The sequence below is a fragment of the Notolabrus celidotus genome, chromosome 16 (assembly GCF_009762535.1).
Source record: "Notolabrus celidotus isolate fNotCel1 chromosome 16, fNotCel1.pri, whole genome shotgun sequence".
In the NCBI taxonomy this organism is placed as follows: Eukaryota; Metazoa; Chordata; class Actinopteri; order Labriformes; family Labridae; genus Notolabrus; species Notolabrus celidotus.
Genome location: NC_048287.1, coordinates 27,535,417 through 27,548,017, shown reverse-complemented (window position 1 = coordinate 27,548,017; position 12,601 = coordinate 27,535,417). Strand labels below are relative to the sequence as shown.

At 45.9% G+C, this 12,601-nt stretch overlaps 1 protein-coding gene across 1 annotated transcript in view; it reads right to left on the bottom strand.

Annotated features, from left to right (window-relative positions):
* macf1a (microtubule actin crosslinking factor 1a) overlaps nt 1-12,601 on the bottom strand; it is a 257,947-nt gene that overhangs the window by 84,258 nt on the left and 161,088 nt on the right. Inside the window, exons 36-48 of the mRNA XM_034704646.1 lie at nt 5,981-6,130; nt 5,631-5,864; nt 5,361-5,537; nt 5,095-5,268; nt 4,835-5,002; nt 3,505-3,696; nt 3,242-3,415; nt 2,986-3,109; nt 2,641-2,840; nt 2,088-2,405; nt 1,809-1,975; nt 379-535; nt 76-187 (exon numbers count right to left, since the gene is read on the bottom strand). Of these exons, the coding sequence (XP_034560537.1) occupies nt 76-187; nt 379-535; nt 1,809-1,975; nt 2,088-2,405; nt 2,641-2,840; nt 2,986-3,109; nt 3,242-3,415; nt 3,505-3,696; nt 4,835-5,002; nt 5,095-5,268; nt 5,361-5,537; nt 5,631-5,864; nt 5,981-6,130 (2,347 nt within the window). The remainder of the gene's footprint in view (nt 1-75; nt 188-378; nt 536-1,808; nt 1,976-2,087; nt 2,406-2,640; nt 2,841-2,985; nt 3,110-3,241; nt 3,416-3,504; nt 3,697-4,834; nt 5,003-5,094; nt 5,269-5,360; nt 5,538-5,630; nt 5,865-5,980; nt 6,131-12,601) is intronic.

Sequence of the window (12,601 nt, the reverse complement as noted above, 5' to 3'; positions counted from 1 at the left end):
AATGAGTCAGTCTGACTGAGGAGGAGTGGTTCAGGATCTGATTCATTTGGCAGAAACTCAATCCACTGTTCTTACCGGTTTTGCTCTGAGGAGCGGTGATGTCGATGATGAGGGACTCCAGCTCTGAGCCCGTCTTGTTCAGCTCCTGAACTCTCGATTGCTGCGACTCCCAGTCGTTCAACAAGTCCTGAAAGCAGGATGCATGTCACTGAGTCATTGAGTTTATAAGAGGATGGGTTTGACCTTTTTGTCTTGCATTAAAAGCAGTATGTGTGTGTGGATAGAAACTGTGCAGGAAATGTAATGTATTATTGTACTAACTGCAAAGTTAAGTATGAAAAAAATCAGTAGGTGCTGGGTCTTCATTTCTGTACACACCTTGAGCTGCTGGACTCTTCTCTGCAGACCCTCTGTGTTGAGGTTGGCTTCTTTGGATGGCAGCTGGTCCTGTGCAGTTTGGAGCCACCTGAGGAGGGAGCCAGAGAGGCCGCGGAACCCGAGCAGCTGCTGCTCACAGGCCTGGATGGCAGCAAACCTGTGAGAGCAAAACAACGCAAAAGGGGAGGGAGAGGATGGTGGTGTGAAGAGCCGTAGGAGAAGGTAGGAAGCAGGGAAGAGGTCAAAGATAGGGAGAGGCGGAGGGAGGGGAAAGTTACATTTTTTGTGTTTTCAACTCAAAAACAGTCTCTTAAAGTGTTTTAAATCTCTCTCTAAAAGCAGGAAAACAATACACAGAGCTCTCCTGACAGATATTATTCATGGCCCACACAGGGCAGCCTTGACCCCTCTCTCTCTTTATATGTGATCTGCCTCGAGCTATGGCAGAAAAAGTGCTGACTGCTCGCAGACAAAACAGCTCCGAGAGGCCGTCTGGCATGAAGCGGTATCATTATCATGCTGCTATTTTCTGCCCCCTCGGGACCGGAGGCCCGGAGTCATCCGAGTAGGCCGTTTATAGGGTGGACAATGAGCCGTGTCCACTCTGCTTATATTAGCACCCAGGCCTGATCATGGGCTCACACAGATACAGTACGCACATACGGCGGACACACAAACACTGCACGCCCCGTGGAAACCAACAGCTGGGAAGCATAATGAAAAGGAGCAAATAATCCCCGACAACATGTAGAGTATGAGAGCTCTCACCAACAAGATTACTCAAATAATGACCTGCTGACACACCGATTAAAGAAACGATTCATATGTATCTCTTCATATCTGATCAGCACATTAAAAATCATAGAAAAGATAAACTACAACAATTCTTCTTTATGTAACTGATGATTAAACCAATCAATCTGCACCAGACGGATGATATTTATAAATTGCCGGCCCCCTTCTGACAGGCTTCAAGTGTGGCTGCTCACTGATACGACGTCAAACAGGGTAGGCATAGCAACTGGTGCTCCATGAGGGCTACAAATTTAGAAGACTGGTTTTGGAAATGCCCGTGGCGTAGACCGTTCTGCAGAGGGACAGAGCTGTTTTATAATTGTGCCCATCGTGTCTAATCACATCTTCATTTCTAAGTTTCACTCCGTCTCTGAAGGCTTTCTAGTGTGCTGGCGGTCACACTGCTTTTTTACCGAGTCGCATTTTAACATTGAAAACCACAGAGCTGGATGACTGATGGATCAGAGGGTTTGTATGTGCTGCCCTCTTGTGGAATTTGAAGCAAACTGCTCAAAGCGACCAAGTGAAGAAATGTCAGGGATCTACATCCATGCTTTATATTCATGAACAATAAAAGGAACTATCTTTCTCAGCAAAGTAAATAAAGTTAATGTATGGTTGTGTCACTCTTTCACCTTTCGTTGACGTTCGCTTCCAGCTGGGTGAACTCATCAGACACCCCTTTGACGTTATCCAATAAGCTTTGAGTGTTATTGAAAGCTTTTGATTGGCTGAGCTCAGTGCCGAGGTTGCAGAAGGATTTCAGCTGGCCAGCTTCCTGCTCCAGCTCTGACTTCACCTCCTGAAAAACCACAGCAAGAGTTAAGAAGAGTGAAAGAACAAACAACCCAGTGATGTTTTAAAGCTGTTACCTAATTTAATATGAGTAATTCATTTAAAACTCCTCTGCTCACCTCAATAGTCTGTCTGTAGTCGTCCACGCTGCGGTCTGGCTGACCCGCCGGACTCAGAGCCTTCAGTCGGCTCTGCGTGAACACCTGGAGGTCGGTCCCCAGTCGCTCGTAGCTCTCCAGCCGGGGCAAGAGACCTTTAAGCTCAGCCTCCCTCTCGGCCTGGCTGGCCTGTGCCGCGGCGTAGCGCCGAGTCAGTTCGTCTAATGAGGCCTGGAGACCAGAGGCTGTGGAGGCGTCAGAGCTCTGGAGGAGTTTGGAGATGGAGTCCCGTGTTGCTTCCACACTGCCCTGCCTGGAGAGCAGCTCCTGACGAAGTTTCTGCAGAGAGACGAGAGGAACAGATTCAAATGTTAACAAGATTTGGGTTTGTAGATGGACAAGGTTTCTAGGAATTTAATAACAGATAATTTGAATTAAATTGAAACATTAAGGGGTGAAAAATAAACACATTATAGTTAACTTTCTGCGTTTAGACACTGAGGGTGGTATTTCTACATTTTGTGGGATATTGAACTTTGTAAGGAAATGCTGCAAAGTCTACGTTCAAGCCTACCTGGTTCTGGGTCAGGGCGTCTTGTACAGCCTGTGCCGTTGGTGCGACTGATCCAGGATTCAGAACCAGTTTGTCCAGCCAGCTCAGCAGACCCTTCAGGCCCTCCTGCACACTGACTGACTGAGCCACAGCTGTCTGCAGCTGCTCAGCTCGTTCTGACACTGACGCAGAGAGGGAGCCAAATCTTTTCTCTAAACCGTCTGAAAAAAAGGAGGGTGAAACAAAATCATTATTTAAATCACTCTTTGTCAGCTTTACCTGCATCCACTGAGTCCAGGCTGTGCTGTCTGAATGAGGATGTGTGAATGCTTGCTTAAAAGACAGCAGGTGAAGGGATTATGTTACCTGCAGCACAGAGAACATCCACAGCTTTCAGGGAGGGAGACTCGTCTGCGCTGACTAGATCTCTTCCTGCTCTCTTTACCTTCTCCAGCTGCACCGAGCGCTCAGCCAGCTCATCCTGCAGTAGCTGAGGACACATCGAACACTTACAGTCAGATTTCTGATCAGAAATAATATCTCTCCATGTTTTGCTGAATCATCTGTGCTCTTTCTCTTCTTATCCCAAACTGTTCATTTGAAGTCAATGTGTGTACTTCACCTGTACTTGTCTTAGTGTGTTCTGCAGGTTTTGGGGGTCTGTCTCCCCACTGGGCTTGGATATGCTTTGGTTCTGCTCCTGAGTGCTGAGCCAGGAGTGTAGGGAGACAACCTCATCCTGGTGGTGCTGGTATCTCTCCAAGAGGCCTGACAAACGGCCGCCCAGCTCTGTTGACTGTCATCCAACAGAGGATCTCAATGTAAGTGTGAGGACATATCTAAGCACATTTTCAAAGACTTTCTACACTGTAATCTGCTCCTTACCTTGGTGTGTAGGGTTGTGTATCTGTGGTTAGCATCATGCAGCTTGTCAGTGACCAGCTGCTTGGTGCCATCCAGAGCTGGATCTGACCCGCCAACTTGCTCCTGAGCTCCTTGAACGGAGTCCAGAACTTTCTGACCGGAGATGGAGACGAAGCGGAGGTCTGCCTTGTGACAAATCACTTCCTCTGCAAGCTGGAAATACAGACACACACATCTAGGTCATTAGGTGCAAAATTCATGAAGCTATGGACAGTATTTCTGGAAGAAAACTGTTAATGGAAAGCATGATCAAGTATTCATTTCCAGAATGGGTATGAAAAATGTATGAGAGAGGGACAACCGAGACTAATATTGAGTCATTTAGGGACTTAAGTAGAAAAATATTCCAAATTGCTTCAGCTGGCTTTCTCACTGGCTCCCAGATGAAAATGTGTGATTGTGTGAGTGTAAATCAGGGAATGTGGCTGGATGGAAACTGAGCGTGGAGAGTCAGTCTTCCATGGATAATTAAAGGTCAGCATGTGTTTCCCTCAGATCTTCTGGACCCAGATTCAGAGGGTGATATTTCTCAGTAATTAACTTCACTTCAAAGTAACTTAACCAGAGCTCAGGGAGTATTATCCAACTATGGAGCGACAGAGCTGAAGAGACGGAGAAACTTAAAGGGAAGACAAGTAACAGCAGCAGCAGCAGCAGCTTCATAATAGAGCCAGCTTGAAATAGTGACTGTTACTGGAGTTTCTTTAAAGAAGGAATGAGAGGTTTGGTTTCTTTTGGGAGTTATGAGCTTGTTTGTTTCTACATGTATGGGTAGCAGCATCTACATGTCCTGAATCACAAGTCTGATCATTTGTCTGACATTACAGAACAGCTCCCCCTAGTGGAGAACATGCAATCTGTTGAGAAACGTCCAGCTTTCATGTTTGCAAGTAAGTTATCAAATTTGGAGATTCTTCTGTTAATATAAAAAGTGCAATGATTACTTCATCTAACTCCTAACATGTGCAACACGTTTTTCTACCAAGCTTCTGAGTTCAATACATTGTTTTTAATCACCTATGTCACCTCTGTGAACATTTCTTAATGTATCTCTGGTTTAGTAAATATATTGTGAATTTACTTATTTAGTTCTGTATATACTTTTCTTAAAATATGCTTATTTACTTTTTTAATTGCTAATCTTTAATCTTATACGCTCTTGTTTACTCAATACTGTTTTGCACTGTCCACTTTGCTGCTGAAAAACTTTCAATTTCCCCGTTGTGGGACCAATAAAGGAATATCTTATCTTATCTTAAGAATCTGATGTTTTGCATTCATTCTTGTGTACCTTTCTGTGCTCCTCCAGCCGGCCCTTCAGACCTTGAGCATCAGTTTCTCCTTCCCCCAGGGAACGGAGCTCCTGCTCGCTTTGTTCCAGCCACGTACCCAGGCTGCCATGTTCCTGGAGGAACTTTGTGAGCTCATCTTTCAGAGCCTCAGACTTCCTCAGACGGTCCTGAAGAATTATTAGGGATGATTATTAGTTAGCACTAGGTCAGGAGGCGTTGCTGTAGGTTCAGCATGCACTTAAATATTTATTGTAAGTACCTGGCAGCTCTGCAGCTTTTCCTGGTGCTGAGCCTGCAGCTGATCCAGGGCAGCCCGGAGACGTTGCTTCTCCTCAGGAGGAACAGTGGAGTCCGGCTGTTCCAGAAGGGCTCTGGTTGACTGAGTGATCTGGAGAAGCTGTGCCTGTTGGGACTGAAGCTGCTGAAGCTCCCCCTGGGAAGGAAAAAAAGATTACAGGGAGTTATTTTGTGAGGCTTTAAAATGTTTACGTGAGAATGCTCTTGAAATATGTAACAGATTCTGACCTGCAGCATCTCTGTGTGTGACGTAACAGCGCCCTCTGGCTGTGCTGATGATGTATCTGCAACATCTTGGATCCTCCGTGATCCAACTACTTTCCCTGGCTGGTTAAGGGAGGACAGCTGAGTCAGCAGAGTGTCTATCTGGCCTTGGGTCTCCTGGAGCTCCTCCTCTGCCTTCGCCTGAAGGAGAGACAAGTTCAAAGTGTGAATTTAAAGATTCAACATGTTCAGAATAAGAAGCAAAATAATCAACAACCAGTCTCATGCTCTTACTCTTTGTGTGTTCTGTTGGACAGTGGTGTTGATTGCTGTGTCTAGCTCTGACAGTGATGTGTTTGCTGAATCTGTGAGGGCACTGTACTGCTCCTTCATCTTTGTTAGCGTCTCCTGGAGGTTCTTCTTCTCCTCCGGGTTCAGACCTTCCCCTCGCTCTGCCAGGAGCTCCTCTGCAGATCGGATAGCCTCAGATATGTTCTCCCGCTTGGTCTGGAGATCCTTCTGTACCTCCTGGAGAGAAAAGGAAACAGGTAACATAGGTAAACTAGTATCCGCTAGTAATTCAGGCTTTAAGTAGGCCTAGTTTCCTGTGGCCTTTACATTTTATAGAAGGAAAAATCTCCTACCTTAAGTTTTTTCTGCTTCTCTTGCAAGGCGTTCACGTCACCTGACTCTCCTCCAGCTTTCTGACTGGCCAGCAAACTGGCAGCTCCAGCCAACCACATGGAGAGGCCTTCTATCTTCTGAGAGCACTCCGCTTTCTGTTGTTGAACCACCTGAGATAAAAGAATGATAGGAAGAAGGAAAAAAGAGCGAGGACCCACAAAGAAAAATATGTGAGAAAAACTGATCCTGAAAAATAAAGTGAGGGTGATTCTGTCATAAAAAATTAAACTGGTTTATGTGACAGGGAAAAGAAAACATTATACATTTTTGATCCAACCATGAGTTTTCATACTTCTTCATTTAGAGCACACTCAATGCATATTTGTCTCTCATCTAAAGTCGGTGCAGTGCACACTTTGCCAAGCTTTGAGCAGATTGTGTCCAGAGTTCACACACTAACACACGCAGACGTACACATAATACCTTCACATCAACATGTTGGTCAAGCAACAACAAACAACACAGAGAAGAGAAATCAGACAAATGTTTGTGCGTTTGCTGTTTTTCCTTTTTCCTCCTCTGCACTCAGAGGAGACGAGAGGAAACACAGAGAAGCTTTGAAGCCAGCGAGGCTCTCATACAATCAAATCTCTAGTCTTTACCGCTGTGACACAAGCGGGTTTCTTCAGTGGCAATCTGGAACAGCAAGGCAAACAGGTTAATAACACACATGTTACAGAGACGTGCAGAGCAGTAGAGGAGCCTGTGTAAAAGAAGTGAGGGTGGTGATACTGTCTTAGTCCTCGTGGTTGAGCATTTGCACTAAAAGCAGTAGTGGGTTGCTATCAAGGTTTGAAATGATGAGATTAGGCTGAAGTCGATGTATGATGGTGCTGAAAGTTGAACTGTGCTGAAGGTTAGCGAGTCCACAACAGGCTTTTTAGTTTAAAGTCTATTTGATGAGTTTTTAGCAAATCAGTAAAAAAACATGTGCAAGAAAAAAGCATGGTCAGAGTCGATGGATGAAAAATGAAGCTAACTGCATTTCATGTATATTAGTAAGAAAAGCAAAGCATTTCAAACCAGTCGGACTCAATCATCTTTTTCCAAACCTCTCTCTCCCTCGCACTCTGCCTCTCTCTCTCCTTCTCTTCGTCTTTCACTCTCTCCCTGCGCTGCCACTCCTCCTCCCTCTCCCTCTGGGCAGAGAGGGCATCGGCCCAGGCCTGGGCTCGGCCCGACGCCTGGTGGAAGGATCTCTGGAGCTGCTGGAGCTGTCGGAGCAGCTGCCTGCTCTGCTCAGGGGCGAGGTCCTGAGCCCGCTCTGAGATGAACACCTGAATGTCAGAGGCTGTGTTGTTGACCTCATCAGAGCGAGCCATCAGAGAGGACTGAAGCTCCTGTAAGGAAAACGAAAGACAAGGGGTTAGTGAGTGGAGGGAAGTGTTGCTCATGCTTTGTTCATGATTCTCTTGAGTCTGGAGAACTTGCCTTGCAAAGATTCAGCTGTTGTGTGAGCTGATCTCCATTGTCATGTTTATTTGCTTTCTCCATTTTTTCCACGCCAGCCATCCCTCCATTCATCTGAGCCTCTGTGTCCCTCAACCAAGAGAGCAGACTCTCCACTCGTCCTCCCAGAGACTTCTGCTCAGCTGTCACTGCCTCCTGTGAGACATGTCAGAAAAAAAATTACAAAAATGTAAGAAAATTAATTTGAATCTCCTCTACAGCACTGATAATCTTCTACACATATTCCTTTCTGGTTCTCTCCTCACTGATTATTTTACCTTATATGAGTCTCTATGGTCTTGTAGGTTTTGCAGAATGCCTGCCGACAGCGCTCGGGCAGCCTCGTACCCTCGAGCCAAGCTTTGTCTGTCCTTTTCCAGAGCCAGGAGGAGCTGCTGAGGAACATCTGTAGGTTTGGGCTGCAACAGCTTATCTACAGCCTCCACTTCCTTGTTGATCGCAGGCTCCAAATCACACAATTCAAGACCCAGACTCTGATTGGTTGAAAGGAAAATTGGAGAAGAAAAAATGATGATGTTCAGCAAGACACTAATGAAAAAGCTTTATTGTGTCTCTAGATGAAAACTGCACAACTTAAACTCTATCAAAATATAGATATGAAGCAGTTTGATATAAATATATGGAATTACATTTACATAACAAAGTTTTTATGTTGGGTAAATTTAGATATTCTCCTCTATTCCTCTTTCCATCCCCAACTCGATCAAGTCCAACATGAGTCTGGTCCTGCTGGAGGTTTCTGCCTGTTAAAGGAAGTTTGTCCTTGCCACTGTAACTTGCTAAAAGCTGCAAAGTGCTCTGCTCATGGTGGATTAAGATGAGATCAGACTGAGTCCTGTCTGTAAGATGGGACTGGATCTTATCCGGTCTTGATATTGGGTCTTTGTTAGTAATAGAACATAGAGTACGGTCTAGACCTGCTCTGTTTGTAAAGAGTCTTGAGATAATGTTTTGGGGGATTTGGCGCTGTATAAATAAAGATTGATTCATTGATTATTCTCTTACCTCAGTCTGTCTGATGATGTCATCCAGGGCGATGAGGCTGCGGCCGACAGACTGCTGTTGCTGCTGTTTGAGTCGGACCTCCATATGTCTTACCATGGAGACCAGGGCGACAATACGCTGATCATGCTCCAAGCATTCCTGACGCCTCAGGGAGGACTGTGGGAACAAACAAACAGTGGTGTATAAATATACTCAGAGACTCCTTAGAAATATATCCAAGAACATTTAGGAGAGAGTCTGCTTCTTACCTTGCCCGTCTTTGGTGTTGTCACTTCTTTGTTTGACACATTTTCTCGACTCTCTCTGACATCATCTTCTTGTTCTTTGCAGCTTTTGGTGGCTACATCAGACTCAGGGACTCCAGGTGATTCAGCATCTTTCACTGATTCTCCAGACTGTGGAATTTGCTGTCTGTCTGCAGAAGCTTTAGATTCAGGAACACTTGCATGATCAACTTCTTGTGGTCGGTGCCCTTTCTTCTTCTTACTCTTCTTTGATGTTTTCTCTGGTCGTGTGCCAGAGGGGACAGACTGAGCCGTGGTTTGGATGTCTTCTTTGCATGTGACAGCCTTTGGAGCGAGGTCGATGGACTCATCAGAACTCCTGATGTCTGGATCAGATTCTTGGGGTACCTCTTCCCTGATAGATGTCACACCTTCTTGTTGAAGGTGTTCCTCACCATGAGTTTTAGGTTTTTCTGACTGACTTTGTGGACTGATCTCAGACATTTGTACAGAGGCCTCAAATTCACCTGACTTCCCCCTGGCTGAAGGTCGGATGATATCACTGGATGACTGACTGTCAGTATCTGTGTCCATCATCTGCTCCTCAGTCAAAGCTGCCTTCTCTAGATCTTGTTTAGTAGTTGTAGATTTTGCTGTCATATCTGTAGATGTCACCTTTGGATCTGCCTCTACAGCACTTGGTAACTTCTCAGTATCAGACTCAGCAACTTTTTGACCCTTGGATTTCTTGTTCTTCTTATTTCGTTTGCTCTGTTGAATCTCTTTGGGCTGGACTGATGGAGCTGCCTCATTGTCTTTTTGTTTGTCCTCCAGTCCAGAGCTCCTCTTCTTCTCTTCATCATTTGAAGACGTCTCTATCAGTTCGGTCTTGACAGAAAGCTTCTCTGCAGTCACATCGTTTGTGACCTTTGTTAGTTTCACTCCATCTTCTTTGCCACTCGTCTCTTCCCCGCTGTCTTTTGGTGAACCATTCGTTCTCTCATCTTTGACACCATCCCTCACTTCATCAACCTTCTTCGCAGACAGAGTTGGTGCCTTCACACTGGATGCGCTTGGACTCTCCTTCTTCCCCATCCCTTTGCGCAGGGCCTGCAGCTCCTCAGCGGCCTGTTTCTCACTCACTCCTCCTTCAAAGACCTTTTTCAGGATGCTCTCTTTGGCTTTCAGTATCAAGGCTGCTTTCTCATTGTCTGGTAGATTCGACTTCTGAGGCAAGTCTTGCTCCTTCTGTTTCTCCGTCTTCTCACTGGTGTCTGGTTGTTGAGAGACTGACATCTTCTCTTCAATGTTCTCTTTCTTCTCCCTTTTCATCTCTACTCTCTTATCAACCTTTTCTTTACCCTTCAATAATGGTATTTTTGTCGCCTCTTCCCCACGCTTGTTAGATTGTTCTGTGGATTCCAGACTGGCTGGAGCTGAGTCCTGTCCCTGTTTTGCCTCATCTACTTTAGCATCAGTTTTTACATCAATCTTTTCTTCACTGAGAGGTGTGACTGAAGCTGCCTGACCATGAATGTGAACGTGTGATGGAAGTTCTTCCGCGACTGCAACAAAAGCCACAGGGTGCTCTTCCACAGGTGCATCAGTTTGATCAGTTTGACATGAGTCTTTAATCTTGGGGTAGTCTGCTTCACTCTCTGCTTCCTTACCCTTCCCATTCTTCTTATTCTTCCTCTTCTTCTTGCGTTTGCTCTCCATCTCTTTGGATTGAGAGCTCAATGACTGTTCTGACTGCTGAGTGTCAGTGCTGGATTTTAACTCTGGCTCCCCTTTCTCCACTCTTTGACCCTTCTCATCTACAACATCACCTCTCTGTGCTTCTACATAACTCTTTCTGTATTTCTCTTCCCTCGCTTCTGACAAATCAACCCTTTCTTTGCTTTCTGGCTCATCTTTAATATCTACTGCATCTTTAATTTTAAATGTATCTGCTGCTTCTGAACTTGAAAGGTTTCCATCTTTAGAATCCCGATAAACAACCGGGACACTTTCATCCCTGAGTCCACGCTCCTGATCCCCGACCATCACATGGTCCCCACCTGAGATTAAAAATGCAGCTTCTTCCCTGACCTCTTTCTGTGAATCTCTGTCAGTATGTGCAACTTGTGTGGGACTGGATTCACTGACAGAATCCCTGACAGTTTGTTTATCCTCGTACTGGCTCACACCAATCTGCTGCCTGTCATCACGCTCCTGTTTATGAAGGGGTTTTGTTTTTTTGCTTTCAGTGTCTGGTGTTATCTCTCCAATGGCCTCTTGAATCCTTCTCTCAACGTTCGTGGCAAACTTACTCAAGAGGTCTAAGGAGTTATCAGGTTCAGCCTTTTCTTCCACAAACACAGGTGTCTCTACTTGCTCTTCTACCGAAGTTGGGTCAAAACGCAGCGACTGATCTGACACTACAGATGTCAGTGTCTTGTCTTCATCCTGTCTAATTGAAGCGTCTTTCTTTGAACCTGGAGAAGCTGAAGACACCTCAGTGTTTACATCCGACCAGTTTGCTGGACTGTCTGGGCTTGACACTGACAACACAAAAGCAGGGCTGTATGTACCAATGGACGAGGCTACAGGTGTACTGCTGCCTTCTTCACACTCTATCTCCACAGAAGGGAATCTCTCCTGAATCTCTGAAGCTATGTCACTTGAGATGAGTCCCCGTTCAATGGCGTCATCAAGACTTGGGATTTGCTGTCCAGAGGCAGGATCAACTAAACCTCCTTTCAAAAGCTGATTGGTGGCGATCACTCTCACCATATCTTCTCCAACTAATCCTCTCTTACAAGCTTCAGGGAGGGGGAGCTTTTCTCCAGAGCGGACATCAATGATCCCTCCACTGTCTGCCTGGCTTTGAAGCAGCCTCAGAGCTGGAACTGGGTCGGCTTGCTTCGACTCAACTGCCTCCAAAAGGGATACGTTTTCACCTTTTTTCTCACTCTTGACACCTCTGAAGGGCTCCACCTCTAAGAAGCGTTGGCCAGTTTCAATGTCTATCTTACCCTTGTTCACAAGCTCTGAATATGGGACAATGCGAGCAGTTTGGGGGTCGATCACACCCTGTGTTACACTGGGAGACGCCATGGCTTCACTAGCTGTATCTTCATCCAGAAGACCCTCAGAGACTGCTTCTGTCAGAGTCAGTTTACCTCCAGTGCTGGGGTCTAACATGCCTCCTGTCAATGCCTGGAGCATGACAGCTTTTGGGTGAGATGCAGGGCTGACCTTTCCTTGGTAAACCCACTCCAGTTCCTCAAGCCCTGGGGCAACAGACCGATCTACTAGTCCTCGATCTACAGCATCAGAAACAGACAGCCTCATCCCTGAAGCGTGATGTATTATACCGCCCTCGGCGACCTGTTTTGCCACCACCTGATAAGCCTCCTCAGGTGTGATGAGCCCTTTCTGAATTGCTAGCTCAAGAGGAAGTGGAGACTTGGACTCTGGGTCAATAACACCCTTCATCTGTAGCTGTAAATTAGCTTTAGTGAGGGATGTTTCTGAATCTGTCTCCTTCCCTTTGTATGCCTTCTCTAGTGCCACCAATTCTTCTCTCTGGTGCTCCTCAATCAGTCCCAAATTTGCTGCCAGAGTGACAGAGACTTTCTTATCTCTACGTAAGTCAACAATCCCCCCAGACACCACCTGGGCTTCTAGGAGTCGAGCAGCGGTGTTTGAGTCAATCAAGCCTGCCTGAGCTGCCTCCCGAACCCCACAGATTTGCTTTTTCTCCACATCCACAACCCCTGCAAGGGTTTTGTCTGACTTCAGGACACTCCACATTAGATCTTCATCCAATAAACCCTCTTGCATAACATCCTGCATGCTGAGTGACTCGACGCTGCTAGCATCCAGGAAACCCCCGAA